This window comes from Notothenia coriiceps, unplaced genomic scaffold, assembly GCF_000735185.1.
Source record: "Notothenia coriiceps isolate Sejong01 unplaced genomic scaffold, NC01 NC01_scaffold00024668, whole genome shotgun sequence".
NCBI classification, from domain to species: domain Eukaryota; kingdom Metazoa; phylum Chordata; class Actinopteri; order Perciformes; family Nototheniidae; genus Notothenia; species Notothenia coriiceps.
This window is the reverse complement of record NW_011357369.1, coordinates 1,217,962-1,237,345: the sequence shown is the minus strand read 5'-3', so window position 1 is coordinate 1,237,345 and position 19,384 is coordinate 1,217,962. Positions and strand designations below refer to the sequence as shown.

Here is a 19,384-nt window from a genome sequence, read left to right as displayed (position 1 = left end):
ATTTTCATCTAGAGTAACAGACAGAGAATCAGCACTTTTGAAATAGGGCTGAAACAGAGGGGATTATGGGATGACACAATGCACGATCTGTTTGGTGTTTGGAGACATGTTTTGTATATATTGGTGAAAACCAGTATAATAGGGGACCTTTAATAGTCTACAACACCACATACTAATATTGCACAGTCACATGTATTGATATTTATTTTCTTGCTCCCCCAGGACCCCTACTTCAGGATGACCCGTGATGTAGCTCCAAGGATCGGCTATCCCAAACCAGCCCTGCTGCACTCCACCTTCTTCCCCGCCCTGCAGGGGGCGCAGACCAAGATGAGCGCCAGTGACGCCAACACCTCCATCTTCCTCACTGACACACCCAAGCAGATCAAAAACAAGGTGCTGCCCATACTAGTTATTTCTCTGAATAGTTATCAGTCCCTTTCATATCTCTTATGAGTGCTTAATGACCCGTGTATCCACGTCTCGCAGGTCAACAAACATGCGTTTTCGGGAGGAAAGGACACAGTGGAAGAGCACAGGAAGTATGGAGGAAACCCAGACGTCGACGTTGCCTTCATGTACTTGACATTCTTCCTGGAGGATGATGAACAGCTGGAAAAGATCCGACAGGTGAGTTTGGAGAAAAGAGGAAATATATAATATGTTATTTTGCTTATCTTATCTGCTTATCTCTATTTTGTTTTCCTTACTCTTACGATAAATAGAACTCTTGTTTTGCTTTCTCTATCAACCCTTGAACGCTTTATCTTGGTTTTTATTTTTCCATTCCTCTCGGCTCAATGATCGTCCTCTTCAACTTCCTGTTTTCACATTCCTCACATCCACTCTTTCTATCTTTTCTCTACAGGATTACGCAAGTGGAGCTCTCTTAACAGGAGAACTGAAGAAGCTTTTGATCGAGACTCTGCAGCCAATGATCGAGCAGCATCAGCAGCGACGCAAACAAGTCACAGAGGAGGAGGTCAAGCAGTTCATGACTCCCAGACCTCTACATTTTAACTTCTAGCATGCTTGATGAGATGTCAAGCTTCATCATGTCACCAAACTTTATACACGAGGAAATAAGTATCTTTCTCCATTCCACATTATTGTCATTTGTAACAGGAATACAAAAGTTTTCTCTTTCAGTTTGCATCAGACCTGGAGAAAATGTGAACATGAAAATTACTGAAGCAATGTGTTAAACTAAGCATGGCATTGCCTTTGACGTCATGCAACTTGTTGGCTTCACTCTGCACCAAATGTACACATCCATCTCCATGAAGTGTTTGTGTTGGAAGCGCTGCTTTACTCTCTGCCCTGAATTCAGATCAGGTCGAATGAAAATTAAATCGAAGTATAAGGGAACATTGTGGCAATTTCTTACTATAACACATTTACACATCCAGTTTGAATGAAAAGTATTCTACTTTGGAGAAAAAGCGTTTGAACAGTCACTTCCACTGTGTTCTACATGGTGTTGAGAGATAGTGTCAGTATGGTAATAGGAGATATATTATGGGAAGTTAATCTGAAGAGTCCGAGCATATATAACAGGAAGTGGGGTATCGGTGTTTACTCAAAGGAATGAAAGCAACTCTATTTTTATCAACAAACGGGAATGACTCAAGGCAACTTCTTTTTTTTGGAAGATAAATAGTTTCATTTGGTTCAAGTACAGTTTAATTGTTAGTCTAAGCAGAGTTTCACTTCTGCCCAGAATAAAGATTTAGTCGGGAAAAGGATTTCACTCCTGCCCAGATCAAAAATGCAACTACTTGAACAAAACAAAACATATCGTTATATAAACAATGTTTTCATATTCAGACAGAAACCGTTTTTATGTTTTTCATTATGCTCCTTCACCACGTAAGCTTGGCACTCTAGAGTTAAGTGTAGGTTCTGCTCTCAATGCTTTAAAACTTAGCTAAAAGTTCCTACAAACGCTGTTGTTAAATAAATGTAGCACAATAATGTCTTCCAAGATGTCACGGAGTGCAAGCAAAGGGGAGAGTTAGATAAACAGGCAAAATAAAATGAGTAGACCAACATATTAAATAAAGTTATAATTACAAACATAATTATAAGTAGCAGCCAGAAGTGTAAAGTATCAAAGTATGTTTACTCAAGTACTGCACTTAATTACAATTTTGAGGTACTTTACTTGAGTATTTCCATTTTATACTTTTACTCCACTACATTGATTTAATACCTTTAGTTACTTTGTAGATTTGTATTTATAATGTGAAATATATCAACACTTAAATAACACTTTAGTTACACCTGGAGAACATTCACAAGCGACCCGGCTGTATACAAAGTAATTCAAACTAGCTGCACCTTTACCAGCTTTGATAACACTTTAATGCATCAATAATTGTAATCAAAACATATAATATATAATGATGTTTCTGGAATGGATCGATTTGTATAATACATACTTTTACTTTTGATATCAATATGTTTCTGGAATGGACCAATCTGCAAAATAAATACTTTTGGTACTTTAGGTATATATTGATGCTAATACTTTTCTCCTTTTACTTGAGTAACATTTGGAATGCAGGACTTTAACTTGTAACAGAGTATTCCTACGCTCTGGTACTTATACTTAAGTACAAATAGATAGATAGATAGATAGGTACTTTATTGATCCTAATTTGGGTCATTTTTGCGTATAGGCAAGGCAATGTACATGAGAAAAATTAAGACAAGAAATAAGCAGTCCAAAATATTTAAGAAATGGAAATAAAATAGCATTAAAAATGTAAAAATCTGAGTACTTTTGCAGCTCTGGTAGCAGCATTAAGAAAACATGTAACAGATATACTCAAGTTATTAGGCTACAAGTATGAGCAATACTTTTCATATGTACTGCCACCACGTGTTGGTTGGTGGCCAGGCTGTTTTATTCCATTGCATCCCACCACCCCGCACAGCTGTTGTTGTGTCCTGAATTTGGCACAATGCTCTGTAGTCTCTGTTTCAATATGCTAGTTAGACACTCATACGCATGATGACGACCACCATGATAACACTGATTTTGACGCTGTGGAGTAGAGTTTTAAACTCTCCTCTGCCCGCCCGGCGTCAGCCAATGGGAGGGGGTGGCGGCACCCACTGGGGAGTTGTCTGCGTCCTGCTAACCTGATTGGACTGCCTTACAAAAGGGCAGACACGCTTGACTCTTCTTCACTTTGAACCCCCGCCTCCTCCTCCCGCGGTACAGAAATAGAAAGGTTTGGGTACTTCTAGTAGTGAGCGTGAGGACACATCAGCAAAATACATCGGTCACAGTTTTAACCAGGCTCCGAGTGGTTATCAATAAACCGGGAGCAATCTTCACTCTGCTCGGCAGCATCAGTCTGAGACCCAGGAGAGGATATTGCACAGCGCTGCACTAGTTTGTAAATAATACAAGTTAAGACAGATTTCCGGGAAGTATTATCCTTCCAATAATACGTTTTGTCAGTCAAAGAGGTAACTTAACACTTTCAAAGCGTAAGATTTTTTGAGGGAATGGCATTGGACTTCGCTGCAGGCTGCATAGGAGGTAAGTAATTAGCCAGTATTGATGTTCGCTAGCCACGTTACCCAGGTTGACAAGTGCAAGCTAGCATTAGCATTAGCCAGCTTTCCTTTTTTTCCCCATCTTCAAGCAACGCGTGGACAGCTCACATAGTGAAGATAGGGATTTGTCTCCCACTGCCACGTCTGACAAACATTTTAAACAAACCACAATAACAGGCTAGAGACTCGTCTTGCAAGATTCTATTCTAAATTCCCGGATGTAGTTAAGTCCTGTCTGAAGTTACATTCCATACCTATAACTCAGAGGGAGTGGTGTTTATAGTATGTCATTCAAGTTATAACTCGTTTGAGATACATTTAGCATGCTCAAATCAGTTTAGCTTAACCCAAAAATAAAGGGGAACACGTTTTGTGTATCAGTGCATCAGGTGGATATAGCATCATCTCTTCTCGTGATTATTTATCATAATATATCAGACACATATTTACACTAGGGGCTTATTTCCACATAATAATTTAAATGGACAACCTGAAGTTGCTTACCGTTTGATTATACCTCACAGCCAGTTTTTCCTGGTAGTCTCACCATTAACCCCTGGGAATCTTGTCAGCTGTTTTGTCTTCACCCAAGGCCAGGTCTTCCCAAACTACCCCAGATTGTACCACTTTAAAGAGCAGAGGCCCTGATGGGATGTTTTGGGTCTGAAGACTAAGGCATACATTGCAAAAGAATGTTGTTGTATTTGGTCAAATACGTCTAAATACCAGCCTGTTTTGCGTGCATCGCAGTCAGGGACAATTGCATTAATTCATTCAAACTTTATAATAACTAGGAGGACATTAAGCATGAGAATAGCCATTTGGAAGAAATAATTAACAACATATCCTTGTCTCTAATAAACACAAATAGGAAGCATTCATTTTAAAGAAAGCCATTAAATGTCAGGCAAATTAATTCAATAAATAAATGAAGTTCAAGGGAAACAGGATGACCTTTTGTTAGATTCCACTAAAGATAAAAGTGCTAGGGATAGTGCTGCATGCGTTACATGTGTGCAGTTACACGATGAGAAACTGGTTTGTTAAGCTCAGTCAAAACAAAGTGCACCTGCAAGTGTTATACAATCATTTGAGCACATTTAAAATGGATTCAGTCCAACTCTGCTGCAGACAGTTTAGTTATTCATTCACTAATACATACAAGCCTGTGCCAAGGCAAGCTGGTTGCACCATAGTTATAACTGGAGGTAGATGTGTTTTTTTTAAATCATAAGCTCAACAGAGTTTAATAATGAGCCTTCGTTTCCCTCTGTCTATAAACAACATTTCTAAATCAGTAAATATGTTTGCACACATTTTTAGTTCATGGACAACAGGACATATAGGTTGAACAGTACACATTTGAATATTAGGTGATCATTTGTCATGAATAGAATTTCCTACCGTATAATAGATTTATGTCTCAGTCAAGTCAAGGACAGGTCGTGCACGTAAAGCTGTCATCAGCGACCAGCAGAATATACGTTTGCTCTTGAGTGAAGAGCCACTTCCATTATGATTACCTTTTCTTTTTTTCTTTTAAATATGATTTGAAATCCTGTAAATTCTTTTCTCAGGTGCTGCTGGTGTTTTGGTCGGACATCCATTTGACACAGTGAAGGTGGGTGTGTGTCCATCGTCATCACTATTTACTCACATTAGGCAATGGCATGATCCAGTACTTTGCTTTCAGTGTTGTAATCTTGACCACTCTGTAAATACAGTGAGTTTACAAGAGGAATCAGATACTGTATAAATTATGTTTTTCTAAACAGATATTTCTTTCCCCCAAAAATGTAGTATTTATCAGCAACCATACCTATGTACCAAGAACGTGCTCTCACTTCCTTTATAAGTGAAATAATCTTTTATTTCTGGCATTTTACTGAGTAACTCCTGAACTCACTAACCCTAAACAGTCATTGTTTTCAACTAACTCCAAGGTCACATAAAGTAACCTAGTCGCGTTAGTGAGTGGACTAATTTCTACTCCTTTTGGCGTACAGCTACTATCAATGGTAAAATAAAACATTGTGCATGGTTTTTCGACATTGCATTTTTAGGATACCGTGACTTATAAGATTGCATTGAATTTGCTGTGATATATCATTCACTTGATTTGTTTGAAAAGGCAAGAAAGTTACATTTAGCACACCATGAATGTCATTTCTCCCTGAGCTGTTGCTGGGTCTTTAACAGCAACAGTGTCGCTGTGTTGTAGATGAGAGAGAGAAATAAACAACCTCTCCGTGGAAATGTGACCTAGTAAGTATCGTCAAGGTCTTTCTTTTCCTCTCACCCAATGTCTTGTCTTTAAGCTATAGCAATACAAAGCACAGAAGACATTTCGTTTTTAATACAACTTTATTTTGGTTATTTTCTCCCCCTTCGTGTTGCATCCCATTTTCACCCTTAAAAAAGAAATATTTAAAAGCTCTAGCTGTTTTTTTTTGACCCCTTTTTTAAACCTGTATTATAATGTGCGTTTTGTAGTTTTTGGCTTCATAACTCTTGGATGTCTCTAACATGAAGCATATCATTCGCAGGTGAGACTTCAAGTTCAAAATGTGGACAGACCCCTGTACCGGGGGACATATCACTGCTTCCAGTCAATCATACGGCAGGAGTCGGTACGTTGTATTTTTTTGTTTCTTAGAATGCAGCTCCATACCCTCATGTGTGTTAAGTAATGAGTGTAACTTTCACAATGTGCTCAGTACTCTGCCGCGGTTAAAGAGGGTCACTTTAATGTAGCCGGTTTCACTCTAAGCAGCCAGCATGTTCCTACATGGGGGTGTTAGGGGGTGGGAGATGTGTCTGTGTGCCAGGGCCAGTGAGGACCTTATCCTGCGTGGGCTAAATAAAGCTTTGGGACATCATGCCATTTGAGCTGAGTGGAGAGTTTGGTCTCTGAGTATCTTGTGGCTGTTTTACTTGGAGGGATTATTAGATTGTATTCCTCCTACACCATAATATGAATATGTTACAGTGGTTCCTGGCCTATTGTTCCCTCGTAATCTAATTTGTCAGCAATCATTTAGTAGTATCCACAATTCAATGTTTTTAATATCACGTTTTGTTTTAACCTTGTTACAAAAAGTACATTTCAAGCCACTACACTGTGTAGTCTCTGAGCTGCATGCTGTTGTTAGTTGTGAAGTGTAATTTGAAGTCTTCAAGCATCATCCGCTCTTTTATGATAGTAGAAATCATGACACCTATAGGCATCACATGTACATTTGACGGCAGATTTTGGGTTATGACACTGATTGTACAGATTTAAATCAATCTGTGCATTACTCATATTTAGATTATCCATGACCGGTCTACTTTTTTTAAATGTAGCCAGGTACTCATAGTGTGCATTACAGATGAGCTGTCAACTAAAAACAAACAAGCCTTAAAATTGAAAACTTTTTAAATTCAACACATTTCTCTGCTATGATTATTAACACTGAGCTTCCTTTGAAGGAGTTATTTAAGGGACCCAGTATTTAAAAAGTGTGTAAATCTTGCTGTGTTTCCTCATTGGTTCCAGTAATCTGTGTTTGTCTGTAGATGACCGGTCTGTACAAAGGCATCGGCTCTCCTATGATGGGCCTGACCTTCATCAATGCCATAGTGTTTGGCGTCCAGGGCAACGCCATGCGCAAGCTTGGCCGTGACACGCCTCTCAACCAGTTCCTGGCTGGAGCGTCAGCAGGAACCATCCAGTGTGTCATCTGCTGCCCCATGGAGCTGGCCAAGACGCGCATGCAGCTGCAAGGGACTGGAGAGAAGAAGTCTAAGAGGAAGCTGTACAAGAACTCCCTGGACTGCCTGGTGAGAATATACAAGAAGGAGGGGATCCGAGGGATAAACCGCGGCATGGTGACCACCCTGATGCGCGAGATGCCCGGGTTCGGGGTGTACTTTCTCGCTTGGGACTCGTGGACCCGTTACCTGGGCTGTGAGCCGGAGGACCCTTACATGATCCCCAAGCTGTTGTTCGCCGGTGGAATGTCTGGCATCGCTTCCTGGATCTCCACCTATCCCGTGGATGTGATCAAGTCGCGTCTTCAGGCGGACGGGGTGGGCGGGGTCAACCAGTACAGTGGCATTATGGACTGTGTCCGACAGAGCTTAAAGAAGGAGGGGTGGAGGGTGTTCACACGCGGGCTCACGTCCACTTTGCTCCGCGCGTTCCCAGTCAATGCTACCACATTTGCCACTGTGACTCTATTTCTGATGTACATGCGCGAGGGACAAGAGTGTAGCATTGGGGACTCGGAGCAGCAGCAGCCTGTCCCGCTGCAGCCACAGACGCAGCAAACCAGCATGTGAGCTTTACGTCAGTCCGCAGCAAGTGTGATGACAGGAAGATGAAATACGATTTTTAACGCAGGTCTATGATCTGTTAACCGGTGTCCATAATGAGAAAGGTAAACTGACCCTAGGTTAGGCCATGGAGCTTTAGCCAAGTGACCACATGTATTATTTAAATAATATATATATTAAGATTAATGCTGCACTTGTAAATATGGCATGGTTTTTTTTACACTTTTTTGTTTTAAGTAATTTAGGACTGTTACATAAGTTACTTCAAAACTACAGTGGCTGATACAGATGTTTCTAAAGGTTAGAGTAAAAGAAGTACTGTCTTTAATGCTGTGCGCTAGAGTAGCAACTGTTAGTGACTAATTAATTGGGGGGGAATTTCAAGGCAAAAATGGCAGAAAGTACTGTTTTCAGCCTCCATGATGTGGATATTTTTAGCTTTTTATATGATAACAACCAAAAAAAGCTCTGGAATGACAAAACAAGACATTTAAAGACATCACGTTTGACTTTGAGAAACTGAATAGGGCATCTCATTAGAAAAAAAATCATCAGCATTCAGTAAATGTTTACTGTATTTCTTGCTAATTTCACTCAAGTAAAATGTGTGTTTTTTTAAAATACACATGTAAAATGTTTCTTGTTTCATTAGAGCTATCCATATTGTTCTCTCCCTGATGTCCAGGTCAAGTCATCCGCTAAAGTGTTAACGGTTACAAAGACATACAAATGTAGAAATTGTTGTGTTCTTTTTTTGACTGTAGTTCAGCTTTCCTATGAGAAGGCATAGGAATTAGGATGATTACAGGCTCATTACATTATGAAATAACACGGGGTAGATACAATAAATCATGATTAATGTTTTTAAAACACAATCATTGTGCTAAACCAAATCTGATGCAGTCTATTTGCTCTGGACATTGTAAAGTGTCCAAGGACAGCACCTTATGGTATAATATAAAAACGTATTTTCTCCATAAATTCTCACTTTACAGTAGATTGTATATTTCCCACTAATGAAAGATTATTTTACCCTAAGATGATGGCTTAATAAAAGTGGCTTTTTTAAAACCCACAATGTATTTTTAAACCTTGTGCTTCTGGTCGGTAGGTGGTAGATACAATATTTAGAAGGCTCTACACTTTGCACTGTGTAGACATTAGACCATCTGAGTCACAAGTGGTATTTTAGAAGTGAACTGGTCATTTGTTAAAAGCCTACTGTTCAGCCATAACGTGTATTTAAAAAAAATATCGGATCTTCTTTCAAAGACAAAACTAAACCATTTACTATTGATAGCGTTGTCTTTATATCTGGCCTTTTAGTTTTGTCAGTAATCTTTGGACAAACAAAGGCAGAATTTCCACAAACTGTTGTGAAATGAAGTGACAACATAACGGTCTTAATCAGACATCTGGTTAGGGCCCCTTTGCGTTCCTCTCAATGTTAACCTTCAGTCATTATATAACAGTGTACACACAGGGCAGCGTGACCTCTGTACCCTGTTAACAGCTGCACCATTTCACAAACATTTTACATTTAGCAGGTTTCAAATGTAAACTCTAACACGTCTAACACTGAAACTGCAGCCCGGCACAAATCCCACGTTTATCTTTATGTCTGCAGTACTAAACTACTGCTGCTGCTGCTGTAACTCGTCAATGAGAGTTAGACTGACCTGAAACAGCTTGGGGGTGTCCATACACAAAATACTGTATGTACTGTGAATTTGGTGTTTTAATATCATCCTTTATACGTTTGAAAGTGTGAAATATAAGTCGGCTAAATATGTTTTCTTTAATTATAATCTGTGTTTTTCTGTTTCTAGATGTATTTCTTGTTTGTCTGACCAGTGGATGATTTCTTTATGAAAGGGATGTTTTATCTGTCTGATGTTAATGTAACTATCTTGCCCCAAAGCAGACACAGCAAACACCTTGTAGCTCTTGAATGGAGAAATAAAGGTCAACATTTTTTCTCAATTTTTTTTGGAAAAACTGATCTTTGTACATCATGTTAAAATAAAAAACTAAATAAATAAACTGATGAGTTGATTTAGGTAAGTGACCCTAGAAAAATGTGAAAGTCTGACCTCTAGTGGTTATAGATTGATATCACAGGTACTGCTAATATTTGATACTGAAGCTCATTCAAATCCTTCACATAAATGTGGTGTGATACTTTTGTATAAAAATATAAATGTTTATTAAAGAAAGGTTATACCTTTTTTCTTTTTTAAACAAATGTATCCATTATGACAAAATAATAAGTTATTCAAGTGACAAACAAATATAGATTTCTTATGATTCCTCATGGTAGTGCTTTAACTGAGTCTGACAGCATTAGTGCCATTTATCAAGGATCACATTGTATGTTATAACAAACAGATAGGTGACTGGTGTTCCCTTAATATCCTGACTGTCTTCTCTTATAGATGGAGAAGTTGCTGGACATAGCTTAGTAACTGTCCTCTGGTTCCTCGAGAACGGAATAAAGCAACAGAGGAACATATTGTCTTTTTCTTACAGCGCTTCCCTTCCCCGCTGCTAGCTGCTCTTCCCTGCTGTGGATGAGTTCATCATGAAGGAGTCACAGGAGTAGCGCAGGAAGCGGTAGATCTCCTCGGCTCTGGATCGACTCATACTGCCTCCCTTCTGTATGGCTTCAATGGAGCTGCAGGAGGGGAGAGGACACTGTGTGTAATCAATCAATCAACAACTGTATTAATCCCGCAAGGGGCAATTGGTTATGAGCAGTTTGTCATGTACACACAGGCAGGAACATACAGGAAGAAAGCACACAGATACACCCGGGAGCAGAGATGTGGATCATTCCAATTTAGATAAGTAGTTGATAGCATCACAATCAAATAGAAAAAACCTATCAAGAATTTAAAAGTTTGAGTGCAGAGGGGATGAATGATTTTGAAAAGCGATTTGTCTTAAGAGCAGGTAGAGCATATCTTCGCCCTGATGGCAACAGAACAAATTAATCTGCAAGAATGCTCTCTGCTTTCCGCTGCTGGTTACAAAAGGAGTTTAAGTCTCTCTCCGATGACCTTAGAGCAGGTTTTAATAATGTTGTTCAGGCTGTTCCTGTCTCTCAGTGAAGGGAAAGAAGCCGAACATGTTTGCCCACGATGTACACACTCTTCTTTCTACCTGTTGATGAGTTGGGCGATGGAGCTGAAGTTGTGGCTCAGGCTGAGGGCGTGGACGTAGCTGACGGAGGGCAGGCCGAGGTACAGCTGCAGGGCCTGCTGCCGGTGCGACCCTTTGACCTCCAGCGGCACGCTGATTGCCTGACCTTTCCGCTGCTCCAGCCGGGCCAGGTCTGCCAGCAGGCCGGCGCTCTGCTCAGCGCCGTCGCTCCACAGCAGGCGCACCCCCGTACTCACCAGAGCCGTCAGAGTGCTGTCATAGCAACGCGTTCGCTGAAACGGACGTGATGCCTCACCTGTGGAGGAGACAATTATCATTGTCAATTATCACTATATTTATTTGACAGATTCAGTTACTTTACAGATTCAGATTATCAATAGAAAATAGAAATAAACAAATGAATGATGATATATTGTTATAGATGAGGCTTTCACTAGATTATAAAGTCTTTCAAATTAGCTCCATCTCTAACAGCTGCATCAGTAATCTGAAATAAACCATTCTGTACACTGATTGCTTTTACTTGTGTTACTATTAGTATATATTGACGCCTACACTTGAGTACTTTTACTCATGTCAGACTTTAAATGCAGGACTTTTAGGTGTAAGACTGTGATAACGCTACTTGTTATTATTTTAAATATGTGATTAGTTCTTTGATTGATTAATAATTCCTATTAAATCTAATTATTGTGTGAACTATGATATTTTCCTGTAATCCAAATATAGGCTAATAATCTACAAAACGTTGCTTATCAAATCAACCGTCTGACTGACCTGGCTTGGACCGGTCCTTCTCCACTATGAGACAAACTCGCTCGAACAACCCCTGCAGGCTGTTCACTCTCTCAGCCAATCGCTTCCGGTTCTGCGTTGCCGCCAGATCTGATTGGCTGTGCTTCTCCACTGCCGTGCGGTTGCTGACGATGAAGTAGCTGCCGTCCAGTGAGCAGACGTGGAGGGTGGCTGCGTGGCGCTGACGGAGGCTGGTCATCAGCTCCGACCCTCCACTGAGGCAGCGGCTGTCCACCAGGATGCAGACGGGAGGAGCACTGACGGATGAACTCTGAGCGGAGGACGTCTGCGGCTCTGAGGAGGGGGCAGGGGGGGCCTGGACCTGCAGGAAATCCTCAATGTAGTTTTATTGAAGTATGTTTTAGGGATCATGGGTCAAGTTCTCACATACGGACCTCTGCAATCACAGTTTTTAAGAAAAGCTTCAACACCCACCTGTTCCGCACCAAGTCTTACTGACTCTAATTTATTTATTTATTTTTTATTCTAACCTTTTATGCTCTTCACCTTTTTTATATTACCATATTTTTATTTTATTTTCTCCTGATAGCATTGTGAAGCACATTGAGAGGACGTCGTTTTTAAAGTGTGCTATATAAATGAAATGTATTATTAAGTTTCCCTTCTAACACTGAGTATAACCCATAAGTGTGTGTGTGTGTGAGAGAGAGAGAGAGAGAGAGAGAGAGAGAGAGACAGCGAGAGGCTGTGTAAATGCTGATTAGCGATTAGCAGGTCTTGAGGCTGACGGCAGAGCTGATCAGTATTTCCTCTGTGTCGGAGCTTTAGGGAACAAATCCCAACATTAACCCGGCTCTCATCTGCCTGGCAGAGCGCTAGCAGCCAGCCACAGGCCCAACATCCAGCTACAACCGCCAGCTGAAGCACGAGAATCCTCCTCTGACGCCGCATCATTGTTGTCTAATTTCAAATCAAAACCACACTTGATCACGATAGAGCGTCTAATGTTGCTCTCAACATCAAGGTTGACGGGCTGTGACATGCGATATTTAATAAGGAGTCTAAAGTTTGTCATCATCTGCTTGACAAAAATGACATTTAAATAGTACCCCTTGAGGGAGGAGTAAGTGAATTCCTATAGTTCTATAAAGAGCGTAATCCCCTTGAAGAGCACTAACTGGAGCAAAATGTTCCTTTTAAGAGCTGATGTGTCTCTCACAAGACTCCGGAGGAATCCTGACACGTAATTGCTCTGACTTTGGCTTTAGTTCATATAGAGAGCACGTCAGACGTCACCTCCGAAAGTCAACCGGAGATGAACTGAGACCTACGGTTGCCTCCAGAGATCTCAAACGATGCCACGACCCCCGCCATCGTTTCCACTGATGACGGTCAGTTCATCGGAGATCATCTACTATGCTAATTTTCTTACTGAAGTTCAGAAGATGAGCTTAGAGAAACCCCACCACTGCAGGAGGGCTTCACAAAGTCTCATAAGACCCACGTGGGAGGAGTTACGTGGAAAGTAAATAAATGACCTCGGTCTGTGCTCCCAAACCATTTGCAGAGGTTAACTGAAACCTATAATATATTTAAATGAGAAGACAACGTATCCGATTGTCAATTCTGAATCATGGTGGAAATTAAGAGAAGCCTTTTTGGACTGAAGGTTAAAGTACTCGTAACAAATGGTTGTAGCTACATTTCTGTTTTACAATTTGTAATCAAGGTCTACATTGAAAAGTATAGTGTATTTATATAGTTTATAATGTGTATGTAATGTAATATCTTTGTCTCATTGACTAATCAAGCCAGTGCTTAGTTGTCGCTTACACCTGTGTGTGGTATAACTTCGAACATTAAGCTCGCTGAAGAGCCTTAAATGTCTGTGCAATATTTTCGTCACACATGCAGATTTTTTAGATGTCTTTACATTCCTGAATCTATTAAAGCAGTACCTACACTTTGTAATTTCCATACGTATTGTACTGTGGTCAATTATATTTCTCTTGTCAATTTCTGTATCCACTGACAGTAAGTATGGCATTTTGTAAAACGATTGTGCTAATGTTTTGTATACTCCGTAACTACAGTGATCTGAAACTGACGAAGGCTAAAATACACAGTAAGGAGACTGAAGGTGGGGAGGGGTTGCGTCTATGCCAGATGTTTGGCATTGCAGACTGATGTTATCTATAATCCAGTGCCTCAGTAATATGTTGAATTGCTCAATGTTCTCTTGCTTTTATTCAATGTCTCTGTTGACTTTTGTGTTTGTATATTATATTGTTTCTCTTTCAGCAAAGTGAATATTATGTTTTGGATAAAACTGTTTAACTTGCATGTGAACTTGATATATAATGAATTCCAGTATTAAGATGCAGGTTTTGAGGATTGTTGAAACACTGAATATAAAACACTACAAATCTCTGAATAACTTCCTCATTTACAAGTCCTTATATGTAGTCCAAACTTTTCCCTATACAGATTCTGTGACAAATCGATCAATGTGTTGGAAATATTTCACAAGAGTTTTGGATTTTACTTTACCTACTTTTGTGGAAGTAGTTTTTGAATATGTTTTAGTTTTGTGCCAAATTCAGTGTCTTCTTTTTCTACTGAAAGCCTTTTTTGATTACGATTAATATTTTGTCAGTGGGATAATCCCAGAGGCTGCAAGGCACTCTGCTGCAGTTTGACAGCTGATGGTCTGGAGGCTTATTGGTGGTGACACCTGTCAATCATCTGACTAAGCCCCGCCCACTGTGGGCAGACCGAGCAGAGCCAGTCGAGCTGCTGTCAGCCGCTCATCAAACAGTCCTTTTCAAGTTCCCTTTTTTTCTGTGTTTGTGTGTGTGAACAAGAAAAGAGTGAATTCAAGTATGGTTCACACACACACACACAAGCACACACACACATTTGTCTATGAGGCTCCTCCGTCTTATGGCTCTAGTGGGGGTTTTTTCTTTTAGTTTTCGTGCAGGTGCGCACAAGTGTGTTTGCTCCACACGCACAAACACACACACACCAAACACACAGTAATCCCTCCACCAGCCTCTATGTTGTCTGCCAGGAGGGCAACATCAAAGAGACTCTGGCTGAGGAGCCTGGAGACTAGTGAGAGCCTGTGGAGTGAAGCGGGGGCCTGCAGAGGCAGCTGCAAAGTCCAGGGGCCACGGGGAGTCTGGAGAAATAGTGGGCCTGGAGAAGAAGGGGAGCCTGGGGAGCGAGGTGTGGTGTCCCGGAGAGCGAGGTTCGGTTCCACAAGAAAAGGCCGAAGGTGGTCCTGGAGAGCGAGGTGGGCCTCAGGAGCGAGGTGAGCCTCAGGAGCAATGTAAGGGTCCATAAAGGAGGATGAAGGTGGTCCTGGAGAGCGAGGTGGGCCGCAGGAGCGAGGTGGGCCTTGGTAGCGAGGTGAGGGTAAAGGAAAGGAGGATGAAGGTGGTCCTGGTGAGCGAGGTGGGCCTCAGGAGCGAGGTGGGCCTCAGTAGCGAGGTGAGGGTCCAGGAAAGGAGGATAAAGGTGGGCCTCAGGAGCGAGATGGGCCTCAGTAGCGAGGTTAGGGTCCAATGAAGGAGGATGAAAGTGGTCCTGGTGAGCGAAGTCGGCCTCGTGAGCGAGGTGTGGGTCCATGAAAGGAGGATGAAGGTGGTCCTGGAGATGGAGGTCAGCTCTGTACAGCATGATGCATGTGAGATATAAGACTTTTAAAGTAGAAGTGGGAAGCAAGATTAGCCTGGAGAAGGAAGCACAGCAGCGGCATGAAGCCTCTTGGAAGGTTTAGTGAAGTTTCTCGGTTTAGTGAAGTTTCTCAGATCCGTTTCGATGTCAGAGCGGCGCTCTTAAATGCAGCGGTTGCTCTTGGTGACAAGTCTGTTGTATGTTGCATTTTCTTGTCATTTCTTGATGTTTTCACAATAGCCGGCCAGACAAACAGAGAGAGACAGAGCGCTCTGGTCCATGTAAACAATGCATTTCCTCCATGAGATGTTGTCCACTTTTTATTGGCTGCAGGCAGAGGAGGAAGGAGGGCCTGCGGGAGGTGTTGGGAGGCGGGCAGGAGAGCAGGAGGAGGTGGTGGGAGGTGGGCAGGAGAACACAGGACTGCTGTTGTTGCCTCTGAGGCAGAGATCGGCTTCTTGCTCTCATCTGCCCGTCAGAGCCCTCCTCTGGGCTGCCAATCAGAATGATGGACAGCTGCTGCCGGATGGAGGAGAGGATTGAAGGGACCGGCTCAACTGCACCATGTTATCTGTGATTTATCTCCCTTTGTGTCGAGAAAAAAAAGAAGCAATGCTGACTGAAACCATGACTTCCACAATAACATATTTAACAGGAAGGCCATGAAAAGCTCAGATTGCATCATTATTGATCCTGATGCTGAAGAAGAGACATGAAGGTGTTTTGAATGATCTTTTGCATGAAAACACCTGTCATAGTCCATAAAGCTGAAACCATGAACTATTCTGCTCAAACTACCTGTGCCCTAATACATTCTCCTCACAACAACATTAAAAGAAGGCAGATTATCTTGAATTATTTCTAGATTTCCTTCATTTAGTTTTGACCAACTTCCAACATACTCAGACTCAGTACCAGTTTCTAAATGTCCTGCCATTACACTCTTTGCAGTCTCAATTCCAAATGAATCCAAAATAAACACATTATCGGACAGAAAAGCTCATAATAAAACAATCCTGATTTTAACTGCATTTTAGATTGACTTTTTATAAAGTGTGATTGGATGCACGTACATTTGTTCTGTGTTGAATAGATGCAGAAGGAGAGAGAAGTGAAGTGAGGGTGAGTGAGACATCCTTCTATTTGCGCTGTGTTGAATGTGTCAATATTAAACAAACAAAACAAAACTAGGAATGGATTTGTCTACTTTATGTTATTCTGTCTTCACAAGCATCAGCTTCACTTCCACCTGGACTTCCCTCAACACAGAGGTGAAGAATGAGAGTAAGAAGCCACTCTGTGATCACAACACACTGAATAAGAGATGCCATGAAAGCATTGGTTAACAAAAGGTGTGTTATCCTAAAGTGTTATACCATCTGTTCAATTTAAATATGATTTCAACAAATCAAATGCATATTTGCGGCAGATAAATAAATACCACAGTGATATATGTCATACCTGTCAACATGTCTGTAAAATAAGAGCAACAAACAAATATCTGTTAGAATAGGGATTTTAATTTAAACAGTTTCTGAAGTTCATTATCAACTTTCTGACTTCTTTCTTTATTCCAGTTCATTATTTTCAATACAAAGAGGCATATTTCATCCCAGTTATAATGATGCTTACTTGACTGGTTTGAAGTCTCTGACAGATTGTTAGGTTAAGGTTATTTCTGTATTGTATACACGACAAATTAATGATATTTCACAATCAGAACTGAGCTCTGGAAACCAAGTTTCTCTTAACCCCAAGTACTGAAGTCTGGTCCATTGTTTACATTTAATGACTCACAATACTAATGAAAGAAAAAGCAGTTAAGTGTATTTAAGATGGTGTGAATGTACAGAAAGTGTGAGTAGTAGTTTGGAGATTGGATTGTATGCTTTAAAACTGTAAAGCCCTTTAAGCTAGTTTAGTTATTTTTAATTTAGAGGCATTTAAACCAAATGTATATTTATTTTACATTATTTTATGAAACAAAAAGCACATGTGTGAACTGACTCCGACTTCTCTCAGTTTAATTTTCAAATTCCTTTGTTTACCATCTGCCTAGCAAAGATCGACTAATGATACTGCTGCAATTAGTGAGAAATTAACGTGTGTGTGTGTGTGTGTGTGTGTGTGTGTGTGTGTGTGTGTGTGTGTGTGTGTGTGTGTGTGTGTGTGTGTGTGTGTGTGTGTGTGTGTGTGTGTGTGTGTGTGTGTGTGTGTGTGTGTGTGTGTGCAGGATCAGTATTCTAATGAGGACAGACAAAAGAAGTCTGTAGCTCAGAGCCAATTGGACAGAGTGTAGCAGAGCATCAGAGAGAGAAAGGGGAGGAGGGGGGGAGATGGTTGGGGGCGAGGGAGGGTTCAGGCTGGTGGCAGTCAGAGCCTCAGGCAGGGTTTTGGGGTCAGGCCCCCCCAGACGGCCACACCGGCCCCCCGGGCCTCTAGAGGGGGGACACCAGGACCACGCTGGCCAAGGGAGGGGCCTCAATTAGGGCAGCGTTCAAAATGTTGGCCTGGTGCTTCAGAGGAGAGGGCCACCTGATACCTTTACACCTCAAACACCCTCCGCCCCCCCACCCTGATGAAGGCCCCCACTGCTGATTGACATGCTGAGGCTTTGAAGGCTGAAAAATGATGCTCATTTTTAATGTTATGTAACTTCATTTTATTTCACCTTTCTCTCTGTCAAACATCCTCAAATATTCTGTCTTTCCCCAGAGTGTGAGTTAAGATGGGGAAAATAAGATTCTGAATCTCTCCATTATAATCCTTCTCCTATATTATAAATTACAACAACAATATATGCTGGACAAATTGTTAGAAATGACAATCTTTATTTGTATCAAACAAACAAATTCATATCTATTTTTGGAATACCCAATATTATAATATTCTTAGGACCCCCTAAGAAAACAGGATAAGATAAGATTTACTTTATTGATCCTAATCTTTTCAAGATGGTTCATCTCAGAGGGTTCATCCTAAATAAATACATTTCAGTTAATATTCAAAAAAGTTTAACAGTTGTGTAACACATTTAAAACAATTTTAGGGCCCACCTAAAGATTTGTTGCAAACCTTTTTATCAGGAAGATCGGATACAACATTGCAGGATTGAATACAAAATTGAATACGGGGAAATGTGTTAAGGTGGAAATTAACCTTTGTACATCCAGACAAATCGTGTGGTTCATGAAACTTAGCAATGCAGCAATTATCTGTAGGTCTAGTTCGCTAATGACGGGAGAGAGCTGTCCATCCACTCCTCACAACTCTCTGTTAACCAATCCTCTTTTCTGTAACTGTGTATACTCCAAGTAGACGGTGCAACACAGCTAATCAGCCACAATGGTTTCAGATTATTTGAACTCTCTGTTACGCAAGTACTCACTCTTATTTACTTCTCCTCCACCGATCACAGCAGCTTTGTATGAACATAAGTGTGTTTCATACATGGCCACATGGTTCATGCTTTTTCTGTTTCTGCAAAAGATATCTTTCCCAAAATCCATAAACAACTTTATAAAATATCCATCAAACTAAATACGGACTGCACCATACTGTTTATGTGAGCATATATGTTCTGCTTTAATTGAATAAAACATGACATAGAAAGATATTTCTGTTTGTATTCGCTTTGGCCAGGGTGTTTGTCTCTGAGGTGCTGCTGTCTGTGTTCCTGGCCAGTTTCACACAGTTGCATAATTAGCATTAGCATGCTTAACATCTCAGCTGCTGCTCCACAATACTCCCAGGAAGAGGCCTGTTGAAAATCCTCCCAGTAACTGTCACTCTCTGATGCACCTCTCTCTCTCTCTCTCTCTCTCTCTCTCTCTCTCTCTCTCTCTCTCTCTCTCTCTCTGCAACATTTGTTGTTTGTCATTGGCAAATGCACATTATC

General features: G+C 40.9%; 5 protein-coding genes across 5 annotated transcripts in view; 2 read left to right on the top strand and 3 right to left on the bottom strand.

The window, feature by feature from the left end:
• Positions 1-1,368, top strand: part of wars1 (tryptophanyl-tRNA synthetase 1) — a 4,691-nt gene extending 3,323 nt beyond the window's left edge. The window contains exons 9-11 of the mRNA XM_010782860.1: positions 223-396; positions 490-630; positions 869-1,368. Of these exons, the coding sequence (XP_010781162.1) occupies positions 223-396; positions 490-630; positions 869-1,027 (474 nt within the window). The 3' untranslated portion in view covers positions 1,028-1,368. The remainder of the gene's footprint in view (positions 1-222; positions 397-489; positions 631-868) is intronic.
• hsh2d (hematopoietic SH2 domain containing) overlaps positions 1-19,384 on the bottom strand; it is a 364,522-nt gene that overhangs the window by 171,307 nt on the left and 173,831 nt on the right. The gene's annotated exons all lie outside the window — the stretch shown is intronic.
• LOC104955524 (RING finger protein 10-like) overlaps positions 1-19,384 on the bottom strand; it is a 56,120-nt gene that overhangs the window by 33,154 nt on the left and 3,582 nt on the right. The gene's annotated exons all lie outside the window — the stretch shown is intronic.
• Positions 3,196-9,930, top strand: LOC104955522 (mitochondrial basic amino acids transporter-like). The gene is made up of 4 exons (XM_010782861.1): positions 3,196-3,553; positions 5,148-5,191; positions 6,117-6,200; positions 7,129-9,930. Exons 1-4 carry the CDS (start codon positions 3,520-3,522, stop codon positions 7,891-7,893), a joined length of 927 nt encoding a protein of 308 aa, XP_010781163.1. The 5' UTR covers positions 3,196-3,519; the 3' UTR covers positions 7,894-9,930.
• LOC104955523 (Fanconi anemia group M protein-like) lies at positions 10,067-12,251 on the bottom strand. The gene is made up of 3 exons (XM_010782862.1): positions 11,827-12,251; positions 11,050-11,344; positions 10,067-10,561 (listed from the first exon to the last, which is right to left on the bottom strand). Exons 1-3 carry the CDS (start codon positions 12,041-12,043, stop codon positions 10,435-10,437), a joined length of 639 nt encoding a protein of 212 aa, XP_010781164.1. The 5' UTR covers positions 12,044-12,251; the 3' UTR covers positions 10,067-10,434.